This window comes from Trichosurus vulpecula, chromosome 4 (assembly GCF_011100635.1).
Source record: "Trichosurus vulpecula isolate mTriVul1 chromosome 4, mTriVul1.pri, whole genome shotgun sequence".
Classification (NCBI taxonomy): domain Eukaryota; kingdom Metazoa; phylum Chordata; class Mammalia; order Diprotodontia; family Phalangeridae; genus Trichosurus; species Trichosurus vulpecula.
Genome location: NC_050576.1, coordinates 194,616,849 through 194,640,989, shown reverse-complemented (window position 1 = coordinate 194,640,989; position 24,141 = coordinate 194,616,849). Strand labels below are relative to the sequence as shown.

At 38.6% G+C, this 24,141-nt stretch overlaps 1 protein-coding gene across 1 annotated transcript in view; it reads right to left on the bottom strand.

Annotated features, from left to right (window-relative positions):
* Positions 1 to 24,141, bottom strand: part of EFCAB13 (EF-hand calcium binding domain 13) — a 196,437-nt gene that overhangs the window by 119,985 nt on the left and 52,311 nt on the right. The window contains exons 15-20 of the mRNA XM_036755639.1: positions 23,626 to 23,790; positions 18,616 to 18,687; positions 10,449 to 10,592; positions 6,095 to 6,166; positions 4,633 to 4,773; positions 3,713 to 3,784 (exon numbers count right to left, since the gene is read on the bottom strand). Of these exons, the coding sequence (XP_036611534.1) occupies positions 3,713 to 3,784; positions 4,633 to 4,773; positions 6,095 to 6,166; positions 10,449 to 10,592; positions 18,616 to 18,687; positions 23,626 to 23,790 (666 nt within the window). The remainder of the gene's footprint in view (positions 1 to 3,712; positions 3,785 to 4,632; positions 4,774 to 6,094; positions 6,167 to 10,448; positions 10,593 to 18,615; positions 18,688 to 23,625; positions 23,791 to 24,141) is intronic.

The following is a 24,141-nucleotide window of genomic DNA, read 5'->3' as shown; positions in this document are numbered from 1 at the left end:
AGAATGCAGCCTAGAGTGGGCCATGCCAAGACATACCAGGCTGGAGCAGACCAGGTGGAGCAGGCCTGAATCACTGAGCTGTGGAGGTTTACAGACTTCTCAACCCACAAACACCAAAGACAACATAGCAGGTCAGTGGGAAAACTCTTGGAACTGGGTGAGAGAAGGACATGATCTGGCCCCAGAATTGGGGCAGCAGAGGTGGCAGCAGTAGCAGTGGCAGTGGCAGTGGCTGCTTCTGGAGCTCCAGGCCCACAGACAGTGGGAGGAATCAAGGGGCTGATCAGAGTGGGAGTGCAGGGATCTCTTGCTTTGCCCTGCTTGGATTTGGGTTGCAGTCCTGGTTGGCAGTCCTTGGGGGAGGAGGAATACTGGTGTGGCACAGCTTGTGGTGGCTGTGGAGAGGGAGTTCTCCTAGTAGTTACATGGCAGAAAGGAGTGCTTGCACCCACAGACCAGAGCACAAGCCAGGAGAGGAGTATCATACCACCTCAGAGTAGAAGTAGCTCTGAAAACAGCAGTGCAAAATCCCTGACACTTGGGACAAAACACTTTTCACTCTGGAAGCAGTCATACCCTGACAAAAAGCTCAAAAGTCAAGTAATTGGCTAGGAAAATGAGCAGATAGTGTAAAAGGATTCAGACTATAGAATCTTACTTTAGTGACAAAGAAGATCAAAACATACAGCCAGAAGAAGTCAACAAAGTCAAAGAGCCTATATCAAAAGCCTCCAAGAAAAATATGAATTGGTCTCAGGTCATGGAAGAACTCAAAAAGAATTTGGAAAAGCAAGCAGAGGAAAAATGGGAAGAGAAATGAGAGTGATGCAAGAAAATCATAAAAAATGAATCAACAGCTTGCTAAAGAAGACCCAAAGAAATACTGAAGAAAATAACACCTTAAAATAGACTAACCCAAATGGCAAAAGAGGTCCAAAAAGCCAATGAAGAGAAGAATGCCTTGAAAGGCAGAATTGGTCAAATGGAAAAGGAGGTCCAAAAGATCACTAAAGAAAATAATGCCTTAAAAATTAGAATGGAGCAAGTGGAAGCTAGTGACTTGATGAGAAATCAAGAAATTATAAAACAGAACCAAAGGAATGAAAAAATGGAAGACAATGTGAAATAGCTCATTGGAAAAGACCACTAACCTGGAGAATAGATTCAGGAGAGATAATTTAAAAATTATTGGACTACCTGAAAGCCATGATCAAAAAAAGAGCCTAGATATCATCTTTCAAGAAATTATCAAGGAAAACTGCCCTGATATTCTAGAACCAGAGGGTTAAATAGAAATTGAAAGAATCTACCGATCACCTCTTGAAAAAGATCCCCAAAAGAAAACTCCTAGGAATATTGTAGCCAAATTCCAGAGTTTTCAGGTCAAGGAGAAAATATTGTAAGCAGCCAGAAAGAAACAATTCAAGTATTGTGGAAACAATCAGGATAACACAAGATCTAGCAGCTTCTACATTAAGGGATTGAAGGGCTTGGAATATGATATTCTGGAGGTCAAAGGAGCTAGGATTAAAATCAAGAATAACCTACCCAGCAAAACTGAGTATAATACTTCAGGGCAAATATGAATTTTCAATGAAATAGAGGACTTTCAAGCATTCTCAATGAAAAGACCAGAACTGAACAGAAAATTTGACTTTTGAATACAAAAATCAAGAGAAGCATAGAGGAATCAGAAAGAGAAATCATAAGGAACTTACTAAAGTTGAACCATTTACATTCCTACATGGAAAGATGATATTTGTAACTCATGAGACCTTTCTCAGTATTAGGGTAGTTAAAGGGAATATACATACATATATACATACATACATACATACATACATACATACATACATATATATAGACAGAGGGCACAGGGTGAGTTGAATATGAAGGGATGATATCTAAAAAAAATAAAATTAAGGGGTAAAAGAGCAATATATGAGGAGAAGGAGAAAAGGAGAGATAGAATGGGGTAAATTATTTCACATAAAAGTGGCAAGAAAAAGCTGTTGTAATGGAAGGGAAGAGGGGGTAGGTGAAAGGGAATGCTCTCATCAGATTTGGCTTAAGGAGGGAATAATATACATACTCAATTGGGCATCTTACCCTACAGGAAAGTAGGGGGCAAGGGGATAAGAGGCGGGGATGATAGAAAGGAGGGCAGATTAGGGGAGGAGGTAGTCAAATGCAAACACTTTTGAAAAGGGACAGGGTCAAAGGAGAAAATTGTATAAAGGGGGACAGGATAGGATGGAGGCAAATATAGTTAGTCTTTCACAACATGACTATTATGGAAGTGTTTTGCATAATGATACATATATAACCTATATTAAATTGCTTGCCTTCTCAAGAAGGGTGGGTGGGGAGGGAAGAAGGGAGAGAAGTTCGAACTCAAAGTTCTAAAAACAAATGTTTAAAAAATTGTTTTTCCATGCAACTGGGAAATAAGATATACAGGCAATGGGGTATAAAAATCTATCTTCCCCTATAAGGAAGTAAGGGGAAAGGAGATGGGAGGGGGAGGGGGTGATAGAAGGGAGGGCAGACTGGGGAAAGAGGCAATCAGAATACATGCCATCTTGGGGTGGGGGTGGGGTAGAGATGGATAGAAAATTTGTAACTCAAAATCTTGTGGGAATGAATGTTGAAAACTAAAAATAAATTTTAAAAATATATAAGGAATAGGTAATAGGAGAATTGAAGCATTAGTCATTGATTCATGTTCTAGTCTTAAAATAAACTAAATTAATCTATAAACAGGATTCTTAATGGCTTATTTACTGAACCACCTCATACTCTACCACAATGCCACCCCATCCAAGCATTAGAGAAGTAAAAGTCAATGTTATTATGAATGAATGAGAGACCTAAATATAATGGGTTGATTTGATTCACTATTCTTACTATTAAGTGCCACCTTCTGGTGGATACAAGAGTACATATAATCACCAATACACTGCTAGTTTTTAAAAAAGTATTTTGTAATGAATTATAATTAAACCTCCAACAGATAAGATTGTATCGTAATTTCATCATGATCATGATTATAACTAAACCCCAATTTTGAGAAGTACACTTGGTGCTATTTAAACCGTGACAAAACTATAATCTTCCCAAGTGATATGAAAATTGGTTCTTTCTAATCCTATTTCCTCTACATGTCCCTTTCTCAATGACCTCTCTCCCCCAGACCTCCATTACCTCTTTTGCTGTAGTGTTAGTACTGTACCACAATTTATATTTCTGCAACAGTGAATTTCAGAAGAAATACCTAGATGCTGTGCAGATTCAAAGGAATCCTACTATCTCACTGATTTTTACAAAGTACTGAAATTAAGGTGAGGATTCAGTTTTCATGTCCTTGTCTTTCATCATTGAAAACAATCACTATATAATTTGTTTCAGTGTTATTTTCCCCTTTTCATGTGTTTTCCTCCCAGATTCTTATTTGTTTGCATCCTAAACAAGTAGAGTCAAATAGCCATTTATTCTGTACTCATTTATAAACTTACAGAAAGCATGATTATAGAGACAGACCCAGAGTCAGGAAGACCTGGTTTCAAGTCTCTCCTTTGATACACACTGGGAGTTCCCTATTCCAAGGAAATCACAATTCTGGACCCAAAACAGTAATTTAAAAACCACATCTAGTTCCCTTGGAAAGAGATAGGGTAAAAATCCTTTTTAAAAAAAAATAAAACAAACTTACCAGCAGCTTTAGGGACCAACAGCACTTTGGATAAGATGCCCATGAATTTAGACAAATCTACCTTGCCTTGTTCTGTAACAAGAAGCAAAACTCAGATATTTGAATGAATCAAATAATCAAACATTCGTTAAGTGCCTACTGGATAGCAAGGAGATCATATCGGCCAATACTTAAATAAATTAATGCTGACTATTCATTGCAAGGACAGATACTGAAACCAAAACTTAAATACTCTGGCCACATAATGAGAAGACAGGACTCATTAGAAAAGACTCTGATAGTGGGAAAGATTGAAGGCAAAAAGAGAAAAGGACAGTAGAGGATTAAATGGATAGATAATATCATGGAAGATCAATGAACATGAGCTTGGACAAACTTCAGGAGATAATGGAGGACAGATGAGGTTGGCGTGCTATGGGCCATGGTGTCATGAAGAGTCAGATGTGACTGAATGACTAAACAATAAAAAATGTGTACACCAGTCACTGTGCTACAGGCTAGACACAAAGACAAAAGTGACCTCAAGGATCTTATATATTCCTTCCCACTCACTTTAAAGGAAACCTAGTCCTCCCCTAAGGACACAACCCTATTCACTTTCCCAACTCATGGTTTCAAGTGAAGGGGGAATACTTCTTGTTCTCCCAAATCACTTCAAGAGAGTTATTTTACCACTATCCCTCCATGACTATGTTGGTATTTTGTCCACTGAACAAGAAGAAGATTTTATCTGAACCATAACCCTCCCCCAGTACCTAGTAGAGTGGTCGATTGTCTCTACAACAAATATGTTATACTGTTGTACTGGGTGATTCTAAAATCCAGTAAATTGTGTTTTGTGATAATTCATTCAGAATATAAAATTTCTTAAGAAAGCATTTTGTGCTTTCAAGTTTCACCAAAACATTGCAAGTGCTCACCATTGGTAACTTCCGGTAACATTTGCTCAAGCACTTCACTTGCTGCATAAAGACCCTGTTGGATCAACGAGTCCTTGAGTTCATCATAATCAATGATATTATCATGGAGATTTTCTAGGCCAGAAGAGGCCAGCTGCAAAGCTGAAAACACATAACCAAGATAAATGGCCAGATGATTGTAGTAGGTGTCAGTGGTAGCAATAGGGTCTAGCATATGTCATCAATTAAAGTATATATAGTTTAAGATACACAACAGACATGTCACTACTATCTACGAAACTGATTCAAGGGATGGAGACAAACATACTTGAATGGCCTCAGAACCTAATTTATATCTGACTGAAAACTTTTGAGCTATAATTTAGGCTAGATGGGGAAAATGTTGACTCCCATGGTGGAGTGCCACATGTTTCTTTGCATATGGCCCTTAAAGCATATGTAAAGAAAAAAAATTCCACTATTAATTTCTACTATTATGAAAAGTATTATACCTTTGGAAAAATATTAAATGATATTATAGTACAAAGGCAAAATGGGTTTCAAATGTTCATTAAGAAATAGATGAATAATACAAATATGTTTTGGCTCTCTCAATACTGAGAGTAATGTATTTGCTAACAGTCACACAGAAATTGCCAACCACTTGCTCTGCTCTCTTGAAATGGAGACCAATGGTTTCCAAAAATCTGTAAATTCTGGGGTATCCAAATCTATTAGAAAAGTTGAACCAACAATTTTCTAAACTCGAGAGAGTCTTAAAGATCATTTATTTCAACCTCTCCTTCTACAGATGAAGCAACTGAGTGCCAGAGAAGGGATATGATTTGCCAAAGGACATATATTTACTTCCAGAACCAAAAGAATCCAGGTTATCATAATTCCCAGTCCAATGAGAGCTGTATTACTCCCCAGCTAGGACTTAAAACACTTATAGTCCATGCAAATTAATTACAAAAAGTAGTTATATTACTTTACAAAAAAAAGTTCAATAAAAGCTAGGAAAACATATAGTTTCCTCAACTCAAACCCTGTTAAAGTCCTCCTTACTTCATGTTAGGGACATCTTTAGAAATAGCACTTAGGTAGTATAATGTGAAAATTATTTGGTTCCCTTTGGAGTCCAGTTAAGATTTCAAAGCTCCTATGTCAGCTTACCTATTCTTCTGTGACTTAGGTTAAATGGATGATTTGCTATTCCCTAAACAAATCTAAACTTTTATCCCTATTATCAATCTTTGCTGATGCTGCTAACTGAATGAATGTCTTTCCCTAGTTGAACTTGTAACCATACTTCAGGGATCAGCTGAAATGTTACCTGTATAATGAAGGCTTCTTTGATGCCCACCCAAAATGATGGAAAAGTACGCAATTGGGATATTACAGTGACTATTTTAAGCAGACATTTCATGGTGAAAAGTTATTTAATCCAATATTTTTTCTTCAAACTGCAGTCTTCACTTACCTATGGACTCATCAAACTCTGGCATCTCTGTTAAACCACTGATGAAATCTTTCAACTGTATATTCCCATGCTCTGTAAGTATAAAATTCAAAGGTATTGATACTCAAACACAGACCCCTGTCAGAACCCTTTTCCTATTAGCTACCGTCTAGGTCTGACTCTTCCATTTAATATTTCTGAGGTTTATTTTTTTCAAACCCAAGAGAAAGACTTTACATGTATTTCTATTAAATGTAAAACTGAAGAAACAGGGGCTATAATCTTGGTTTTGTGTTGTGTTTGTTTTCTCAAAAGAAATGATGTCTTTCCTATAGCTTCCCTTCAGTAACTTTTTGTAACAACTTAGAAAAGTTCAGGCATTTTGTGGGGGAAGTGGCTATAATTTCTTGAGGTAGGGAATAAGCGAGCTAGAGTGATAAGGAATTAATTATGGTAAATTAAGTTAATATTTTGGCCTGGTTTGGTGTCTCTTTTAATAACCTCACTCATCAAGTGATTATCCAGCCTCCCTTAGAAAACCTCCAAAGAAGGGTCACCTACCAACACTTAGAGCAACTCATTCCACTTTGGGACAGTTTTAATTGTTAGGATGTATTTCTCTGATATCGACTGTAAACTTGTCTCTTTGCAACTTCTATCTATCCTTCTTGTATCTGCCCTCTGGGGCCAAATACAAGCTTAATTCCTCTTCCATGTGATATCCCTTCATATAGATGAGCATAGTCATCATGTTCCCTTTATGTTTTCTCTTCTCCAGACTATACATTCTCACTTCCCTTAACCAATTCTCATAGGACAGAAACAAAAATCCTTCATAATCCTGGTTGCCCTCCCCTGAACTCTCTCTAGATGATCAATGTTCTTAAAATGCATTGTCCAGAACCAAACACAGTATTTCAAATGAGATCTGATGAGGGCATAGTACAATGGACTATTTCCCCACTATTCCTAGAAACTATGTTTGGCCTAATGTAGTCCAATATCAAATTAGCTATTTTGACTGCTAGGTTTTACCACTGACTCATACTGAGTTTGCATTCCGCTAAAACTTTCAGGTCTTTTTTTTAGGACAGCTCCTGTCTGTCCTTTCTGTGCTTTTTCTATCATATGCTGGCCAAGTTCATTTTCCATACTTAAGCGTAAGACTTTATATTTCCTTCTACCGAATTTTATTTTACTTGATATAACTCAGTGCTCCAGCCTATCAACATCTTTGTGGATACTGGCTCTACTTCCAGTACTCTAGCTGTCCAATCTAGCATTGTGTCATCTGTAAATCTGATGAGCACACCATCTATGCCTTTATCCAAGTCATTGATAAAAATGTCCCAAAGACTAGCCAAATATAGATCCCTGTAGTACTCCAATGGAGACCTCCTCTCATGCTGGCACTGAACCGTTAACAATTACTCTTTGGGTCCTGCCAACCAAACAGTTCTGAATCTACCTAACTGTATTATTATCTAGTCCACATATTTTCATCTTTGCCAAAAGAAGAGTATGAGATAATTTATCAAAAGCTTTGTCAAGTTCTAAGTAAACTACATTCATATTTCCCTCACCAACTAGTTTAATAATGGTGTCCGGAAAAGAAAATGAGGTTAGTCTGGCATGACTTGTTCTCCATAAAGCCAACTGGCTCTTTGTAATCATTCTTCTTTGTTCTGATGTTCATCACCCATCTCTTTAATGATCCATTCTAGAATCTTCCAAGAAATGAAAGCCAAACTCATTAGCCTATATAATTGGCAACCTTAGACCAGGTGACTTGAACTCATCAAAGGCAAACTAGGTGCTCTCTTAATACCTCATGACATGACCTCTTAGACATTTTTGTTATGTCATCCCTAGATCAGGGGTCATTCCCCTTGGCAGAGAAAAGGAAAGTAAGAATTAAACAGCTCTGCCTTTTCTTCATTGTCATTTATCATCCTCCAATATACCCCAAGCAAAGATACAATACTTTCCTTTCTGCTCCTCTTTATTCTACATTGAGAGAAAACTTTTTGTTGCCCTTAGTTTCTCCCAGGAGCCTCAGGTCGTTCTGAAGTTCAGCATCACTGACACTATTTTTACAGCACCATGCCATACTCGTATCACCATCTGTTAACCTGGGTTTGCTTCTACCATCTGTATTTTTTAGTTAAAATTGGTTGGTGAGTTCTCATCAGTTTTTTCAGACAAATCCCATTTTTCCTCCTAATTGGAATTCTTCCTCTTGTTATCAAAATTTCCTTCTTGAGCATTTCCCATCCCTCCTGGGTTGATTTCCATAGTGGCATTTTGTCCATGAGATCCTACCTATTCTTCCCTCTGAACCCTTTGAAATCTACTTTCCTAAACTCCACGGTACATATCAGACCATATACAAGACAATCATGAAATCATTAGCTGCTCTGCTCTTGGCAGAGAGCTTCAGCAGATGTCTGGATAATTGAACTCCTCCATCACTACTATATCACCATGTCTCTGGGCCAGCCTTGTGATCCATTTTCCAAACTCCTCATCTATCTCCTCTTTTTGTCCAGGTGGTCTGCAGCATACTCCAATGACATAATCATTTGTTCCTTCCTCCATTGACAAATACTCTCCACAACACTTCCCTGTTATGGTTTCTGGATTTCCTCACACGATTATATATTCTTGATGTATAATGCTACCCTCACCTCCCCTTTTATCTATCCTGTTTCTTTTTAATGACATATATCCACCCAGAGCCATGATCCATTCACCAGTTTCATTTCACCAAGTCTTAGTGATATGTGGTTAAATTTGTTTCCTTGAGTTAGGACCTCTTCTGCCTTTTGTTTATTATCAAAATAATGGAGGCCATGGGTTTTTGCTACTGGCTGCCTTCTTGGATTTTATTTCCTGTGAACTTCTGGCTATCTCAACTACTAGTCTTCTTTCTTCATTGTTGCTATCCTCTATTGCATCTAATTTAGCATGTATGTAAATATATACATACACACACATATATTATATATACGCCAAGAATATATGCATTTATACACACACACACTTGTAGGTAGTCTTCTCCCTCCCCATAACTTTTTAGTTTAAAGACTTTTTATTTGATTTGAAAGACACCCAGAAAATACCTTGTTACTAACCTTTGTTAGGTATATTCCACTTCTGACCAGGAATTTATCATCCTCATATCTTAAGCAATGGCTCATATGTCTAAATTCCATTCTCAGACACCATATTCTTAACCAGCTATTCACTTCCCAAATTAAATTTTCTCTTCTGCATCTCTTGGCTTCAGTAGGCAGCAGGAAGGAAACATGACATGTGCTCCTAGGATCTTCAGTTTCTTGCCCAAGTCTTCCTAATTGTTTGGCAGTACTTTTACCTTTTTCCCAGTAATATCATTGGCTATCCATGTGAATAACCAGAAGTAAATCACTCTCCATCAGTTTTGCTAAGTTTTGGAAAGTTCTCTGTAATGTCTTGGGCACATGCTCCAGAAAGAGGCCAAACTTCTCTTTCTCTCTACTGCTGTTGTCTGGTCAACAAATGGTACCTTGGTAGCCAGGTAATCACCAACCACTACTACTCTTCCTGTCTTCTTCTCACCCTGTGTCACTTCCATGCTTTCCTTCTCCTTAATCATCTCAAATCCTCCCACAATTTTCTCTCACAGAAGCCAAGCACAGAGTCCAGTGATAGCATCTGTTGTCTACAAGTCACTAGATAATTCTCTCCTTTCTCAGGAACAATATTTGGACCACAGTCTGCCTAATCTTCCTCTCTTGCCCTTATACTAGGAGACTGCAGTATATATGATGATGATGTTCCCTCAAGCAACCTAACTTACCATTTTTAAACCTCATCACTTATCTGGACTTTTACAAATGCTCTCTTCTGGTTCTTCTACCTGTCCAACAGTTCCTTCTAAGTTTTTTTTGCTAGATTATCATCCATAATGTTCCCTCTAATTGTGATTATGCCCTAAGGTTCAGAGAATCTCTTTTTTCATTTAAAACACAGTTTTAACATTTTTGTATGAAACCTTTCCTGACACCCATCAACTGCTAGTACCTCCCTTTTAAACTACCTTGTACATATTTGTATTTATTCACTTTATCTTCTTGCTGTATATGTACATGTGCTTGCTGTTTCCCCATTAGAATGGAAGATCCTGGGAATAAGGATTGTTATGTTCTTTGTACTTGTATCTGTGGTGATTAGCATAGTGTCTTGTGGATTGAATGAGGGAGTGATTGACTTGGGAGTACTCACATGGAACAAACTACAGAGCCATCAAAATACCAAAGTTACCCTTATGAAGAATCATCCTAAGAGCTTCCTGTAGATAAATCATACAGAACCCAACTCTAGGAATGCTCACCATCAGTGGCGCAAGATGCAAAGATTTGATCCAGTTTTTCCTTTGGTAAATTGATATTTAAATTAGCCAGGGCATGCTCCAGTTCTGGAACACTAATCTTTCCAGCTTCCAAATGTGTAAAAACATCAACACCCTTTTTCAAGGCTACAAGGAGAGAAAACACAAAATATCACTTGATGACTAGAGATGTCCATGAAAAATATACAAGATTTTTTTTATTTCTAATTTTTGTATTAAGTTCACAACAGGTGAATTACTATGCCAATAAATACAGCAAGAACCCAAACTGTGAACCAATGCAAAGTATAGTATGCCATACCTAGAAAACAATATATCAAAATAACAATGTAAATAGGAAGAAGAGGAAGAACAAAAACTAAACACTGGGTAATGACAATGACCGAGCTCAGCCCCGGAGAAGAAATACCTCCCAGGATTTCTGCCTAAAGATGGGAATGGGAAAAGTCATAGAGAAGCCCACTTTTCCCACATCAATCCCAGAAAATAACTGAAGGACCCCAGAAAGACTCTATCATTATAAAGAAAACCAAGGGGGAAAATAGAAACTCTTCTATTCATTCTAGAATTGTACCAAAAGTCTGGTGGAGTCAAGAAAAGGAGTCTCAGCTAGAAAGACTTGAAATCAGTCAGTATACTGAAGACAGGGTGTTATAAGTTAACCTGAACTACTCTAGTAATAGGAGTCCTGAAGTCAAATCAAAGTTCTGACCCAGTAGAATGGAAGAGGAGACAGAACCAGCCCCAGTAGATTCCCATACAGGAAGAGAGGGGATGGCTGTGCACCCCTTGGAACATGGAGAGCCACAGCATGAAGAGGGCCAACTCAGCATCTGGGTACCAATGCCAAGGATCTATGCAGGAATCCTGAGATAAGAATATTCTCTAATATCCAGCTAGGCCACTAAGGGATGGATTAATAAGATTCTTTAATAGTATTTTTTTAAAAAAGTTTTCCCAATTACCTGTCAAGACAATTTTTAGAATTCATCTTTATAAGATTTTGAACTCCAAATTTTTTCCCTCCCTCCCTCCCTGCACTCCCCTCTTCTGAAAATGGTAGACAGTTTGATATAGGTTATACATATGCTACCATATAAAACATTTCCACATTAGTTAAAGTTGTGAAAGAAGAAATAGATCAAAAAGAAAAAAAGCATGGAAAAGAATAAAATAAGTGAAAAAAAATTATGCTTCAATCTGCGTTTAGAATCCATCAGTTCTTTATCTGGATGTGGATAGCATTTTCTTTAGTGAGTCCTTGGTACTTGCCTTGGATCACTGTGTTGCTGAGAATAACTGAGTCATTCATAGTTGATCATCACACAATGTTGCTGATACTATGCACAATATTTTCCCGGTTCTGCTTATTTCACTTTGCAAGAGTTCATACAAGTCTTTCCAGTTTTTTCTGGAATCTACCTGTTCATCATTTCTTATTGTACAATAGTATTCCATTACATTCATATCCCACAGCTTGTTTCGCCATTCCCTAATTGATGGGCATCCCCTCAATTTTCAATACTTTGCCACCATGAAAAGCGCTGCTATAAATATTTTTGTACATGTGGGTCTTTTCCTCTTTTTATGATCTCTTTGGGATACAGACCTAGTAGTTGTATTGCTGGATCAAAGGGTATGCACAGTTTCGTTGCCCTTTGGGCATAGTACCAAATTGCTGTCCAGAAAGTTGGATCAGTTCACAACTCTACTAACAGTGCATTAGTGTACCAGTTTTCCTGCATCCTCTCCAACATTTATTACTTTCCCTTTCTGTCATGTTAGCCACTCTGGTAGGTATGAAGTGGTACCTCAGAGTTGTTTAAAATTGCAATTCTCTAAGCAAAAGTGATTTAGAGCACTTTTTCATATGTCTATTGATAGCTTTGATTTCTTCATCTGAAAGCAGCCTATTCATATCCTTTGACCATTTATCAATTGGGGAATGGCTTATATTCTTATAAATTCGACAGGAAATTCTATAGGAGACTTGGAGACACCTTCAGGTTAAAAAGTTTGGAGTGCTTTGAAACACCAGTCTCATTCCCTTCCCCCTCACTCCCTATCCCCTCCTTTTGTGTAGATAAGAAGAGAGAGCTCTACCTATCCCTACCTAGTGGAAGGGAAGGAGTGGGAGGGGCAGCAGTTACTGGGATTTAAGTTTTACTGAAAGAGAGAGAACAGCAGGGTCAGAAACCAGCTGACCTCCAAAACTGGCTTTTTAAAGTCAGCAGAACTGATTTCTAGTGATTGGTTTTTAGGATAAGATTAGAATTTGAGATGAGGGTCCTGGTAAAATTTTGATTAGTGAAACTTGCCATCTGATGTAAAAGAACCCACCCTCTGGGAGAGATGCTATTAGTTAGAACAGGTAGATATGATGGTTCTTTAATGGCACATCTTTGTAATAAAAAATAAGTAGTTAGTGATAAAAGGAAAGGTATCTGTCAGAATCTGTTACTATTGTGAAGCAAATTCATGAAGTATTTGTACCTAAAGACCTAGAAGGTTTTAATGGGGAAAAATGGAAAATTTTATTAATGGAAATATGTGAAATCTTGCTGTTTTCAATCAAATGATTGGGTAAATTGGTACTCTTGCATAGTCATATGAAAGATAACATTCTTTCTAAATATTAATGGGGATAATTAGACAAAAGGGAAAAAAGTTTGTGAAATAAAGATACAGATGTAAGGTTGAATCATTATCCCATAGACTAGGGCTGGGATTCAAAGTAACTTTGTAGAAGACAGGAGCTGGAAAGCAGAGACTTGCGTGAGCGCCCCACCATGTCCTTCCAAAAACCTATAAAAATGGCTCTGAACAAATTTTAGAACTGCAGAACCCACAAAATAGCAGAGGGAAGCAAGGATCCAGCCCAGGACAGCCTGGATGGTCACTGGATGAGGACTATTCACCAAGTAGTGGAGGGGAGAGGAGCTCAGCGTGGGAGGCAGCAGGACCAGCCAGACCAGGAGCCAGGCAGAACAGGCCCTAGCACCCTGAATCAGTGAGCTGTGGCAGTTACCAGACTTCTCAACCCACAAACACCAAAGACAACAGAGAAGGTTAGTGGGAAAAGCTGCAGGGGACAGAGTTCCCAGTTCGGCCACCACCCCAGGGGCAGCGGGGGAGGTGCAGCTACAGAATTACAGCTGCAGTTACTTCTGGCCCCAGGCCCACGTGGTGGGAGGAATTAAGTGGCGGTTCAGAGCAGGAGTGAAGAGCCTGCTAAAGATTTGCTTCAGGTCCGGGTTGGTGGTTCTTGAGGAAGGAGGAGTGCTGGGGTGGCAGAGCTGGCTATACAGAAATAGCTCTGAAATCAACAGCACATCCCCTCAAGCTTGGAACAAAGTACTCTTTGCTCTACAATCAGTCATACCCCGACGAAAAACTCAACGGTCAAGTAAGTTGACTGGGAACATGGCCAGGCAGCGAAAATGCACCCAGATTCAGTCTCACACTTTGGAATCTTTCTTTGGTGACAAAGAAGACCAAAAAATATGGCCTGAAGAAGTCAACAAAGTGCAAGAGCCTACACCAAAAGCCTCCAAGAAAAACATGAACTGGTCTCAGGCCATGGAAGAGCTCAAAAAGGAGTTGGAAAAAGCAAGTTAGAGAAGTAGAGGAAAAATTGGGATGAGAAATGAGAATGATGAAAGAAAACCATGAAAAACAAGTCAATGACTTGCTAAAGGAGACCCAAAAAAATACTGAAAAAAAATTGAAGAAAACAACACTTTAAAAAATAGACTAACTCGAATGGCAAAAGGACTCCAAAAAGCCAATGAGGAGAAGAATGCCTTGAAAGGCAGAATTAGCCAAATGGAAAAGGAGGTCCAAAAGACCACTGAAGAAAATACTACCTTAAAAATTAGATTGGAGCAAGTGGAAGCTAGTGACTTGATGAGAAATCAGGATATTATAAAACAGAACCAAAGGAACGAAAAAATGGAAGACAATGTGAAATATCTCATTGGAAAAACCACTGACCTAGAAAATAGATCCAGGAGAGATAATTTAAAAATTATTGGACTACCTGAAAGCCATGATCAAAAAAAGAGCCTAGATATCATCTTTCAAGAAATTATCAAGGAGAATTGCCCTGATATTCTAGAGCCAAAGGGTAAAATAGAAATTGAAAGAATCCACAGATTGCCTCCTCAAACAGATCCCAAAAAGAAAACTCTTGGGAACATTGTTGCCAAATTCCAGAGCTCCCAGGTCAAGGAGAAAATACTGCAAGCAGCCAGAAAGAAACAATTTGAATATTGTGGAAAAACAATCAGGATAACACGGGATCTGGCAGCTTCCACATTAAGGGACCGAAGGGCTTGGAATACAATATTCCGGAGGTCAATGGAGCTAGGATTAAAACCAAGAATCACTTACCCAGCAAAACTGAGTATCATGCTCCAAGGCAAAATATGGATTTTCAAAAAAATAGAGGACTTTTGAGCTTTCTCAGTGAAAAGACCAGAGCTGAATAGAAAATTTGACTTTCAAACACTAGAATCAAGAGAAGCATGAAAAGGTAAACAAGAAAGAGAAATCATAAGGGACTTACTAAAGTTGAACTGTTTTATTTACATTCCTACATGGAAAGATGATGTGTATGATTCATGAGACCTCAATATCATAGTACCTGAAAGGAATATGCATATATATATATATATATATGTATGTGTATACATATATATATGTATGTGTATACATATATATATACATGTGTGTGTCTATGTATGTATATGTGTGGGTATATATATATACATATATATGTATATATATGTATACACACACACACACACACACACACAAAGGGCACAGGGTGAGTTGAATATAAAGGGATGATATCTAAAAAAATAAAATCAATTTAAGGGATAAGAGAAGAATATATTGAGAGAGAGAGAAAGGGAGAGATAGAATGGGGTAAATTATCTTGCATAAAAGTGGCAAGAAAAAGTGGTTCTGTAGGAAGGGAAGAGGGGGCAGGTGAGGGGAAATGAGTAAATCTTGCTCTCATTGGATTTGACCTGAGAAGGGAATACCATACACACTCAATTGGGTATCTTACCCCACAGGAAAGAAGGAGGAAGAAGATATAAAAGGGGGGATGATAGAAGGGAGGGCAGACGGGGGGGAGGAGGGTAATCAAAAACAAACACTTCCAAAAAGGGACAGGGTCAAGGGAGAAAATTCAATAAAGGGGGATAGGTTAGGAAGGAGCAAAACATAGTTAATCTTTCACAACATGAGTATTGTGGAAGGGTTTTACATAATGATACGCATGTGGTTTATGTTGAATTGCTTGCCTTCTTAGGGAGGGTGGGTGGGGAGGGAAGAGGGGAGAGAATTTGGAACTCAAAGTTTTAAAAACAGACGTTCAAAAACAACAACAACAAAAAAGTTTTTGCATGCAACTAGGAAATAAGATACACAGGCAATGGGGCGTAGAAATTTATCTTGCCCTACAAGAGAAGAAGGGAAAGGGGGATGGGAGGGGAGTGGGGTGACAGATGGGAGGGCTGACTGGGGAATGGGGCAACCAGAATATACACCATCTTGAAGTGGGGGGAGGGTAGAAATGGGGAAAAAATTTGTAATTCAAACTCTTGTGAAAATCAATGCTGAAAACTAAATATATTAAATAAATTTTAAAAAAAACAAAGTTTCTTTGTATCTATGCAGATCCTCAAATGTTTCAAAGTAATCTAAAGGCAATTGGGTATTACTACAAATGGTGTAATTAATTACTGGATTAAATCAGAGACATTTTCAGTTTGGGGAAAAGAATTTCAATGTAAGTTTCTTAAAGAGAGACAAGTTGCAGAATACTTTTGTGTTGATGGAAAAAGTTAAATGCGGTTGTTTAGATTTGAATTCATTCCATGGTGAAAATGTAAATCTAAAGTTAGCATATGAACCTATCATATTTATATGGTTCAATTCCTGAAGTATATCTCATTCTTTCAGACCAGGCATAGTTAGAGGAGAATAGAAAAGCCTGGGAAAATGATGCAAATGTGTTAGAGCAATGACTTATGATCTTAATGATAAGATTTTATGAACAAGGGTAGAAATGCATGCAAGCTATTTAGAACTAGCTTTGGAGATGTTCCTTAATCAATGTGAGATTATAATCATATCCTAAACTGATTACTGGAACTTGCTATTCAAAGACTTAATGGGACGGTTAACTGACTTTTTGTGAGTCTAACTCCAGGTATGAATATCAAGGAAGGCTGTCTGAGCCACTGATCCATGATGCCAGCAGCCCTGTGAGGGGCAAATATGAACTGCAGGTGTGATTTAATGGGAAGGTTGAGAGGGCAACTGTTCTGCATGTGCTGAGGTGGACTCTCTTAACTTGATTCCTTAACTGAAACCTGGCAGACTTTAAGCCTGGCTCAACGCAGTTTGCAGTTTGACATAACTTCTGCTTGGAGTTGACAGGAAGTTGGGGAAATATTGTCCCCTTACTGTAAGTCTCTAATCTCTTAGTGGCAAATTTCTATAATCAGAAGGTTTTGTAAGCGCAGTAACAAAGCTATTAAAATAATTTATTATGGAACATTTTAGGTTACTATAGGATTGGAACTAGTGTTCCTGTCTGTGTTCCTGTATAAGTTAGGGTCCTTTAATTCTTGGTAATGGTATGGGGACAATTAGGTCAAGGGCTTGTGAGAATATTATTTTGTTATTTGGTTAATATCATGCTTGTCTAAAGTTTTGTTACAATTAGTAATGTTAACAGAAGAATGGCTTGTGGTTTATTTTGTAAATGCCTTAAAAGAAACATGGCATGACTAAAAGTTTATAATTTTATATGTACTGTGTTAAAAATTGATTATTTAATGTATTTATGTATGTACTGGAGCCTGTTATTAATTCCTTAGTGGAATCTCATCCTCCTGGTGAGGAAATTAACAATGGATTAATGTAAAGTATAAGAAACTGGGTTCTGATGTGAATTTCTTAAACATGACAACTGGTCAAGGTTCCAATTTTGAATTTGTAAAAATTATCAGGATTACAAGGATTAGAAATGGTAATTTAAAATTGTGCTAAGGTCACTTTTGTAGGAGAATGGACAAAAAGCTGGTTCCTACATGAAGACAAGAAGAAGAAGATGCTGAGATGCTGTGGTGGAGATTGCTGGAACAAACACCAAGGACCAGAGGACTTCATTGGTGATATTTCCTGCCAGACAGCTATTTGGGAAGAGACTTTTGAATCTTAAAGGGACAATTGGATTATTGTTTTCTTTTGGGTCTCTGTATCTGTATTTATAAAGAGGATTGCCCCCTTTGATTTGACAATGCGTCGATCAATCCTTCCCATATTTACTTAAAGGGGTGATGGTTAAAGAGAAAAATTCAGATGAGAAAGGGAATAAGGGAGTATTAAAGATGTGGAAACAAAAATTTGGATAAAAGAAGAGGGGGAAATTGTAAGAAATGGTGGAAGCAGTTTTGTTTCCACAGAGTTGAAAGTATCCCTCTACCCCTCCCCCCAGCTTTAGCAGAATGTAAATCAGATGACTGATTAAAACTAGTTCTAATCAGAGCTGTGATCTAGCAGAGACCAGGCTTCTGGTCAGATGAAAGGTTAGAGGCTTGTACGCATGCTTAAATGAGCCATTTGAGGAGGGCATGACTTGCCAGTCAGGGGGTCGCATCAGGCCAATGAAGAGCCTGGCAGGATATTTGAATTGGGAATCAATAGAAGGACCGGTGTTCACCTGAGTCCTTGTACTCCCCTTACTCTGTTCAGGGAACTTATCCATTTATTCAGACTGAATAAATGTAAAATATAATTAAAATGTTCCTGGCTTCCCAACAAGTATTGTTTATTCTTAGACAATGTGAATATTTTTATAACAATTGTAATGGGATTTGAGCTAGACAAATAATCAGTTCTGTTTACCCACTATTCCTTAAGTTAGATGCGTTCAGCAGGTATTACTATCCTCCTGAACAGGTAGGAAAACAGAAGATCAAAGAGAACGCAATCACTAACCCAGGTGACTGGTGACAAATGTTATAAATTAAGATTCTTGATCCTGACACAACTTAAATGACAAAGATCTATCCAATACCCAAGGTTTTTTCCCCCATTTGGTACATTTTCTATATTATGAACATATTACCATCTTTCACAGGAAGTTTCTCACTCCAAGACAAGGCCGTCATAAATACATTGAATTTCTCTCTCTCTGGACCTAGAAGGTAAATTAGAGATTACTAAAAAGGAAAAAAAAAGGACTGATATACAAATATTACCTGGCCTGGAAGAAAACTAAGGAATAGAAGGAGAGGGAACATGGCAGAAGACTGGCTTTGGAATCAAGGAAACCTAGTTCAAGTTGTATCTCATTAGGCTACGTAACCATGAGCAAGATAACTCATCTTCTCATTGATCCCAAAAGACTCTTAGAGACTCTTAAAGTTCTATATGAGTTGTTAATTTGTACTTTAGAAAATTTCCTCACATAAATGAAATCATGGGTCTAGACAAATATATGTATGTTTAATTGTAAAACTTTTACAGAGTATTTTAGGCTAAAAGATGGCAATGAGGTTAGTATAAGGAGCTCAATTGCTTATTGCTACAAACGCCTACCTCTTTGACACCAATTATTCTCCCACAGATTATCTAGGTCTACAAATCATAGAATACCATGATCTCAAAATAATTAAAATTATGTACAGTGGGGTGATGGGATGGGGTGGAAGGGAGATGTAGTTATCAGGTTAATTGTAATCAAATGATTTTCCTCTAGCCCAGTAGGACACACCATATCCAGCATGAAACAGAACCTGTAGTTGAGGAAGGAGACAGTTCTAAGAAGAATGAGCTCTGGCAGTCTAAAAGAGAGCCAGCTATGGGAAAAGAACCCAGTTTTTAGAGAGGCTCACAACTTACCTCATGGTGGGAGAGGGAATGTTTCTCTCCTCCCTCCTCTCATGACATCTTGTAGCAGAGATGCCCACCCACCAGGAGATAGACATACTACAGGAAGCAGGCCCAAGGAGCCTAGTGGACATGCCCATCAGAGACATTACATGCTGGGGGAGCAATGTGAGAGCTCATGCATGAGAAATATAAGTCACCTTGTACACATGTGTACTAGAAATATTTTTCAGCTACCATTCTCAAGAATGGTAAACTCAGGGGTGGAGCCAAGATGGCAGCTGAAAAGCAGGGACTAGCATGAGCTCCCCGCTGAGTCCCTCCAAAAACCTATAAAAAATGGCTCTGAACCAATTCCAGAACAGCAGAACCCACAAAAGAGCAGAGGGAAGCAGGGCTCCAGCCCAGGACAGCTTGGATGGTCTCTGGGTGAGGTCTATCCTACATGGAGCTGGGAGCAGAGCGGAGCGGAGCGGAGCAGAGCCCAGCGTGAGCGGTGCAGACCAACCAGACCAGGAGCCGGGCAGAACAGGCCCTAGTACCCTGAATCAGTGAGCTGCAGCAGTTACCAGACTTCTCAACCCACAAACACCAAAGACAACAGAGAAGGTTAGTGGGAAAAGCTGCGGGAGTGGAAGGAGTTCGCAGTTCGGCTACCACCCCCAGGGCAGCGGAGGTGGGGCAACTACAGAAGTACAACTGCAGTTGCTTCCGGCCCCAGGCCCACCCGGTGGGAGGAATTAAGTGGCAGAGCAGAGCAGGAGTGCACAGCCTGCTGAAGATCTAAGCCCAGTCCGAGTTGGGGGTTCTTGAGGAAGGAGGAGTGCTGGTGTGGCAGAGCTGGCACATCCCCCCAAGCATGGAACATAGAACTCTTTAGTCTACAAGCAGTCATACCCCGCTGAAAAACTCAAGGGTCAAGTTAGTTGGTTGGGAATACGGCCAGGCAGCGAAAACGCACCCAGATTCAGTCTCAGACTTTGGAATCTTTCTTTGGTGACAAGGAAGACCAAAACATACAGCCAGAAGAAGTCAACAAAGTCATAGAGCCTACAACAAAAGCCTCCAAAAAAACATGAACTGGTCTCAGGCCATGGAAGAGCTCAAAAAGGAGTTGGAAAAGCAAGTTAGAGAAGTAGAGGAAAAATTGGGAAGAGAAATGAGAAGGATGCGAGAAAACCATGAAAAACAAGTCAATGACTTGCTAAAAGAGACCCAAAAAAAATGCTGAAAAATACACTGAAGAAAACAACACCCTAAAAAATAGACTAACTCAAATGGCAAAAGAGCTCGAAAAAGCCAATGAGGAGAAGAATGCTTTGAAAGGCAGAATTAGCCAAATGGAAAAGGAGGTCCAAAAGACCACTGAAGAAAATACTACCTTAAAAATTAGATTGGAGCAAGTGGAAGCTAGTGACTTCAGGAGAAATCGAGATATTATAAAACAGAACCAAAGGAATGAAAAAATGGAAGACAATATAAAATATCTCCTTGGAAAAACCACTGACCTGGGAAATAGATCCAGGAGAGATAATTTAAAAATTATTGGACTACCTGAAAGCCATGATCAAAAAAAGAGCCTAGATATCATCTTTCAAGAAATTACCAAGGAGAACTGCCCTGATATTCTAGAGCCACAGAGCAAAATAGAAATTGAAAGAATCCATCGATCGCCTCCTCAAATAGATCCCAAAAAGAAATCTCCTAGGAACATTGTTGCCAAATTCCAGAGCTCCCAGATCAAGGAGAAAATATTGCAAGCAGCCAGAAAGAAACAATTTGAGTATTGTGGAAACACAATCAGAATAATCCAAGATCTAGCAGCTTCTACATGAAGAGATCGAAGGGCTTGGAATACAATATTCTGGAGGTCAATGGAGCTAGGATTAAAACCAAGAATCACTTACCCAGCAAAACTGAGTATCATGCTCCAAGGCAAAATATGGATTTTCAAAAAAATAGAGGACTTTCAAGCTTTCTCAGTGAAAAGACCAGAGCTGAATAGAAAATTTGACTTTCAAACACCAGAATCAAGAGAAGCATGAAAAGGTAATCAAGAAAAAGAAATTGCAAGGGACTTACTAAAGTTGAACTGTTTTGTTTACATTCCTACATGGAAAGATGATGTGTATGATTTATGAGACCTCAGTATTAGGGTAGCTGAAGGGAATATTCATATATATATGTTTAGGTATATATACATATATGTAAGTGTGTATGTATGTATGTATGTGTATATATATATATATATATATATATATAGAGAGAGAGAGAGAGAGAGAGAGAGAGAGAAAGAGAGAGAGAGAAAGAGAGAGAGAGAGAGAGAGAGAGAGAGAGAGAGAGAGAGCGCACAGGGTGAGGTGAAGATGAAGGGAAGATATCTAAAAGAAATAAAATTAAGGCATGAGAGAGGAATATATTGATAGAGGGAGATAGGGAGAGATAGAATGGGATAAATTATCTCGCATAAAAGTGGCAAGAAAAAGCAGTTCTGTAGGAAGGGAAGAGAAGTCAGGTGAGGGAGAATGAGTGAATCTTGCTCTCATCAGATTTGACCTGAGGAGGGAATACCATACATACTCAATTGGGTAACTTACCCCACAGGAAAAAAGGAGGAAGAAGATAAAAAAGGGGGGATGATGGAGGGGAGGGCAGATGGGGGTGGAGGTAATCAAAAACAAACACTTTTGAAAGGGGACAGGGTCAAGGGAGAAAATTCAATAAAGGGGGATAGGTTAGGAAGGAGCAAAATATAGTGAGTCTTTCACAACATGAGTATTGTGGAAGGGTTATACATAATGATACGCATGTGGCCTATGTTGAATTGCTTGACTTCTTAGGGAGGGTGGGTGGGAAGGGAAGAAGGGAGAGAATTTGGAACTCAAAGTTTTAAAAACAGATGTTCAAAAACAAAAAAAAATGTTTTTGCATGCAACTAGAAAATAAGATACACAGGCAATGGAACATAGAAATTTATCTTGCCCTACAAGAAAGAAAGGGAAAAGGGGATGGGAGGGGAGTGGGGTGACAGAAGGGAGGGCTGACTGGGGAACAGGGCAACCAGAATATATGCCATCTTGGAGTGGGGGGGAGGGTAGAAATGGGGAGAAAATTTGTAATTCAAACTCTTGTGAAAATCAATGCTGAAAACTAAATATATTAAATAAAAAAAGAATGGTAAACTCAGTAAACAGCTCTGCTTCAAGTTAATTTTGTTTACTGATTGACTATTAAGGGTAAGGACAACAGTAGAGATTTGTGAGCTTGAGTTTTAGGAGTATAGACCCACAAAGTACTTTGAAATTGCCCCCACACACACACGACTTGTTTCCTCTTATAGGATTTACTTAGCCCTAGGACCCTAAGAGAATTTGAATGTAACTGTAGAATCATGGTCTGTATCTAGGAACATCTGCTAGTAGGAAAGTAGATTGGAGTGAGTTAGGTAATCCAGAGAAAGAATGGACTGTTCACGTGCCTTGGTAAGAGGTATGAGGCTCTTACATAGACTGGGTTTTGCCATATATACTATGTAAACCCCAATGATATCTCTTTTGCTGTATTTCACTCACAGAAGCCCCCTCAGGTTAGTGCAACAGGCATTACTGCCCCAATTTTACAGAAAAGAGATTAAATGCTTTTCCCAAAATCTTATGACTGCCAAGAGTCAGAGGTAAAATTCAAGCCAAGTCTCTTCTGACTTCAAATCCAGCATTCTATCCACTGTACCATGTTGCCTCCTGATCAAGTCCATACCGTAGCTTTCTAGCTTACTGATGGCTATGAGAAAAGTGTACATTATTTTATTCTTTGCCAATCTTCTTAAATTGTCTTTCATTTGAAGAAACCACAGAACTGTTCAAACCTCCCTGAGAGGAGTAAAAAAGGAGGAGAGAAGATAGCTTATCCCCTCTGCAAATGAAATCCACCCCATTTAAAATACCATAGATGTTAAGCAGCCGCACACCACCACTGGAAGCTACGAAGCCACCTTTGGAGGCTACCTATGGTGACCATGTAAGATCGTCATGATAACATTAACCACCTTGAAGGGGGTGCAGCACAGAGCAGTCTCATTCCAAATGTGCTTTATATAGAACAAATTTAAAGCAAGTTTGCGGGGCTGTTTAGGAATGTATAGCTGAGGCTTTATTAGCATTTGGCAACTTACTATGAAACCCTTAGGAGGAAATGGCCGGTCCCACCATAGTACCTCTTCTCCCACCTCAGAAATTGATCAACTCACCTTCAAGAAGAGGAGCACCGACTACTTCCTGAATTGCTTGATCAGATAATGGCACTCCTGCGGATTCCAGACCATATTTGCGCTGAAGTACATCTGAATATACATCTTTTATAGGCAAAGGAATTGTTTTGTCCTGCTCCATCGTGGTGATGGTCTCTTTCAATGCTACCCACAAAATTAAAGTAATTTAGAATGGATGAACTATTTAATTCATGGGGCTAAACAAAAATTAATATTGCAAATACCTTTTCTCCTAGAAAAACAAGTACTTCACTAGTTAAGCTTTATAGTAATTCAGACATGTAAAAAGTTTAAAATATCTTTGTGAATTTTAAGTTCTTACTTGCAAATAAGGAGAATACGCTTTGTAAAAAGTATCTTTTTCTAACTGAAGACATTAAGGATCCCTTCAGTATGTTTTCAGTTTCTAGGGATAGTAATTCTTATATGTCAAATTCTGCCCTTTCATCTTATTTTGCCCAGAACCAGGACACCAGTTCACCTCCCAGACAGCTC